We start from the raw sequence: 4,714 nt of genomic DNA, 5'->3' as shown, positions 1-4,714 counted from the left end.
AGCGCGTCTACCCGCGGTTTTCTTCCACCCTGTCGTCACCCTTACTTACCGGGTAATGCATTTTTTTTTTTTTTTTTTTTTGTACATTCAGCAACCACGAATACGCGACGCCTAGTTGAAACATAAATTCGAGGCGATACTAAAAAACGATAACGAATCGACTGGTAGGGTTTCTTGGAAGGAGACTGCTGACTTTCAAGATCGATGGCTAAGAAGCGATCGAAGGGACGATTAATCAGGATGTTTGCGCCGTGTAAATGGCGCGGTCCAGATTCTTCGCTCGAGAGAAAGTCCTCTCTATCAAAATAGATCGGTATTTTTCACGCTGGTTTCGCGCCAGCGTACATTATAATTACTCTGAAAGGGGCGCGGAGGCGCTCCGCGGCAAATAGAGCAGACGAAAGCGAAACAAAGCCGTGGTGAATACGCGCGATCAGACAACGACGTCGAACTCGCCTCGATGACGAGCTAAAAATACAGATTGGATTCGACGTTAGAATCGAGCGACTCGGATTTTGATTATCGACTGTTTTTGGCGATCGATCGCGCCGCACGAGTCGAACAATTCAAACAGAAGCAAAGAATTATCCTCGTTACGCGCGTTGTTCACGAGCAATTACAGTCTGATCTATGTTCCTTTCCGCGATTCCCTTTCAACGACGTTACCTTTCACCGACAGTAAATGCTGCTCGATCTCGATCCTCGTCGAGAAACTCTTCCTTCCGGTCTTTGAACGCTCCTTCAACTTACCCTCGATGATTAACCCGGATCAATTTGACACAGAGAGCTGTAATTAATCGGGAATAATCGAAGAATCGCCGGATCCTGTTTCTGGAGTCGATCGATCGGATCCGCTCGGAAAACCCTGTTCGTTCGTACTTGCGCCTTCGGTGAATCTCATTAGACCAGAAGGGTATCGATACTCGCATGTACACTCGATACAGTCGCGTGTGTGCCATAACTGGCCACGTACGGATATTTATATCCAATAACGTGCATGTGTGCACACACGCGCGTTTCACTGGATGTGTGAATAAATGAACCAGTTATTACGGCGACGGGGACGGGATAAGGCCACGGGTAATTCGACTTTCCATTTATTCGTCCATTGAAAAATAAAGCATCGCGATACATGGCAATTAAATTAATTAATAATAAACAAGATCGGATCTGCATCGAGTTACCTGCCATCGATTGTACGGAAGCATGGAACCGCTAGCTCGAGAATTATTTCTTTCTGGAGCCTCTGGAAAGCCTATAGAATGCACGATGTGCCTCTATGCGAGACAATCGCTCGAATTTAGGATTAACCAAGCATACGCGCGCTGTATGGAAATTTCGAGCGAAGTTTGACGCGCGCCAGGTGATCCAGTCACACGAAACGAGAGATGGAAACACGTCTTGCGTATCCTACGAAAGTTGATGGAAAGTTTGTGAAGCGTGGAGATACGGCGCAGATTTTATTAGCTCGTGCAGGGTCAAGAGACTCGGAGAGTTTGCTGGAGTCGATTCGCCGGCAGATTCGGCTGCGTCTTGCAACAATCTCAAAGGAGGCGAGCCTGTGGCGAACTCAACGACTGTTACCATGTAGCACGGTTCGCCTGAAATAGAGCAGCCGATTATTCTCTTTGCCATTAGCAACACGGGAAACGTGAATGTTGAATAGCTTGTTAAACATCTGCCTTTAAATAGAATCTCTGTGTGCCTTTAGAGCGCAGCTCGGACGTTCCATTTGCGGTGGACCGTGCGGCATAATGGTGAATACATTGATCAGCACGTTCCAGCATTTATGGCACCATCGATTTGTTTACCTAACATGGAGATTGCCTGCTGAGTTCAAATCTAACGCGAATTCCGTTACCACGAACTATCCTAAATTTTCAAAAGACGGTCGACATCGCCAGGATCGAACTGGTCGACCCGACGATTAAATTTCCTTAAGAAAAAAAAAAAAAAAAAAAGACGGAAAACCTCCGAATTCCCGTTGCTCCGATTGCTACCAGCCGCCACAGCACGACGCTGTATTACGCTCGTTACGTAATTACTGGTTGCGAATAACGAAACGGGAAGTGGAGATCTGAAAAGTCCATCGGCTCTGGAGAAAAAGGGGCGAATTCTAATAGAACGAAAACGCGGCTGGATCAGCCGCATCGTGGCTCTAGCGTATAATCGTATCTGGTGCTGGAACACGTTCGCACAGACTCTCGACGGAACGCACACGAGGCTGGCCCTGCACGAACGTGCGCGTCTACCAACACGTAGAGAGGCACACAGTGTCGAACAGGGTAGGTAGGTCCAGTAGAGCGTCCACGTCTACCACGATGAAAGAGAGTAGGGCTTAATCAGTTAGTCGATAGGCAAATTGGCTTAGAGGCAGCGACCGACAGGGTGGTTTACAGAACCAGCAAGCCCCGCCAGTGGCCAGTGGCCGAGTGGCGAATCAACCCTTCGCCGATAAGAGTCGCGCCGTGTCCCCGATCCTTGCTGGGGTTTCCTCGACGAATCGTGCACCGAAACTGCCACCGGTGAAATTGCACGGCTAGTGCAAGTGTGATATTTCTCGTCCCATTCGGCCTGTCGGTGTACCGACTGTTTCCTTCGAGCCTCTTCATCGTAGCCGCTTGTCGAACGGAGAAAGAGGAACCAACTATAACAAACACGAGTATACAGAAAGACAGAGAGAGAGAGAGAGAGACACACACACACACACACACACACACACGAGGTTTGGAATCAGTCGATCGGTTTCGTCGATCCAAACCTCCGATGATCCTTCGCGGATCCAAGTGTTCGTCGCAGATCGACGCGCGTTTAGCTTATCGACTTTGATGGATATTCGAGGGAATTTCCGGCGGATGTGGCTGGTGGGTTGATAAACTGGCTGTGCTACCGTGATAAGGAATTCTGGAGTGGTCAGGAAGGGATTCGGAGTGCGCCAGCTGCTCGATTAAAGAGGATCGGCACGGTAGAATGTACAGCTGATCGGTGAGTTCGTGTCGTTCATCGATCGTTCGATCTTTTAACGTTTTCGAGGACACAGAACTGGCGATTCTTTACTCGGCATCTCCATTTCGATTGCGCCGCGAGCCAACTTCACCGGATGGTAACCAGAGCATATTCAAATTCCTCGTCGGTCGATGGCAAACGTATCGCAAAGGGAAATTTCCTCGTCCCGAACGGTGTTTCGTTCGTATCTCGTCGGATACTCGATTCGATAAACTCTCGTCTGTGATTTCTCGCTCGATATTAATGTTAAAAGAGATCGTACTTGGCGCTCGATCGTAAAGGAATACAATTTTCTTGATTTTTCTTGATTTGTCGGCCAGAGAGTTAGAAATAACGTCTTAATAGCGAAGCATCGCGAAAGGAGAACGACGAAGTTTAAACAACGTCGGGAAACGAGCCTGAAAGCTCGACCTAAATTCGCCTGTGCGGCATCGATAGAACCCCGTGGCGCGAGGGTTTCTTCGTCGAATCATGGGACTTGGTATCGCTAAAAATTTCCCATTTCTGCTAGCCGTTCGTTCCGCTTTGTCGAATTTTTCCCCTCGAAATTGCATTGTTCCGGCATTGATCGCCACTTTTACGACGATCTATTCTTTTCGAAGCGACGCAGATGTTCCCGCTTCATTGACATCCTTTCGCACGTATATTTGTTTCAGGAATGACGAGACACTTTCTGGTGATCCTATGCTGCTACCTGTACACGCTCTTTGACATGGCGGCCCTACATTTTCCGTGAGTAGACGAACATACTTGGAAGCTATAGAAGCCGCGATCGGACCAGAACGCTCGAGATTAGCGTTGGATCGAAGGCGGACAGATTGATCTTTCCACTCGTTCGATCGATGGAAATCTCTCGAACCTTCTGTTTTCCTGTTGTGCTTGTATCTCTCTTTCACGCACGCTCTCTTTCGATCGCTGAATAAACGCGATCTCGAGGACGATATCGTGGCCTACATGCAAAAAGAACGAACGTACCGTCGTGAAACGTAAGGAAATTCGCGATTCTCGTTAAGTTCGATTCGCGTCGACGATGATTCTCGTTTTTGTTCGAAAGAAATTTTAACGTGACGACGGCAAAAGAAAAAAGAAGCGTGAAAGAAGAATTGCAAGATTCCTCGGTAAATTCGTTCTCGTTGCGAAACACAGCGACGATAGAAGGTGGCCCAGCATCACCCGCCACTGTGTCGAGTTTCAGCGAGGAAATATGCGAACCGGTACTTTCCACGGAGGTCGAAGGCTGGCATATTAAAGTCGATAGCCTATCGTCGAGTACGTTTCGACTTTCGGCGAGAAAACGCGGGTACCGGTTTTTTCCGAAGATCGCAAGGTAACGCATCAAATGATCGACATCATCAAACAATTTCTCTCCCCCTTTCTCCGTCTCTATGTCTTTGCACACTACGCTATCTTATGTCTCATCGTTCCATACGCTTTTTCCCCTTTCCAATCGTTTAATCAATTTTACGAACGCGCGCACCCTTCCAACGAACAGCTTTCGCGAACGATTTTTATCGCGAGTTCTGCTGCGATCTTCGCGAACATCCATCGGCGAATGTTTGCTCGACAAACAGAAAAGCCGTTGATCGGTAGACGTCGGTGAAACGGAAGAGCCTCTCTGGTGATCCGGGCTCGGAGTTCCGCGATCGACGTCGCTCCGGAAGAAATTGCAAGGAAATTCCTGAAAGTCTTGTCGTAGATTATCGGCTTT

General features: G+C 48.2%; 1 protein-coding gene across 2 annotated transcripts in view; it reads left to right on the top strand.

The window, feature by feature from the left end:
* The first annotated feature begins 2,132 nt into the window (after positions 1-2,132).
* Positions 2,133-4,714, top strand: part of LOC100742764 (glycine receptor subunit alpha-4) — a 12,064-nt gene continuing 9,482 nt past the window's right edge. The window contains exons 1-3 of one of the 2 annotated variants that reach the window (XM_003494006.4): positions 2,133-2,985; positions 3,663-3,738; positions 4,202-4,333. In XM_003494006.4, coding sequence (XP_003494054.1) covers positions 3,665-3,738; positions 4,202-4,333 — 206 coding nt within the window. In that variant the 5' untranslated portion in view covers positions 2,133-2,985; positions 3,663-3,664. The remainder of the gene's footprint in view (positions 2,986-3,662; positions 3,739-4,201; positions 4,334-4,714) is intronic. The other variant, XM_012392575.3, reaches the window with a different exon arrangement.

This window comes from Bombus impatiens, unplaced genomic scaffold (genome assembly GCF_000188095.3).
Source record: "Bombus impatiens unplaced genomic scaffold, BIMP_2.2 scf_1445, whole genome shotgun sequence".
In the NCBI taxonomy this organism is placed as follows: Eukaryota; Metazoa; Arthropoda; class Insecta; order Hymenoptera; family Apidae; genus Bombus; species Bombus impatiens.
This window is presented reverse-complemented; position numbering and strand designations above follow the sequence as displayed.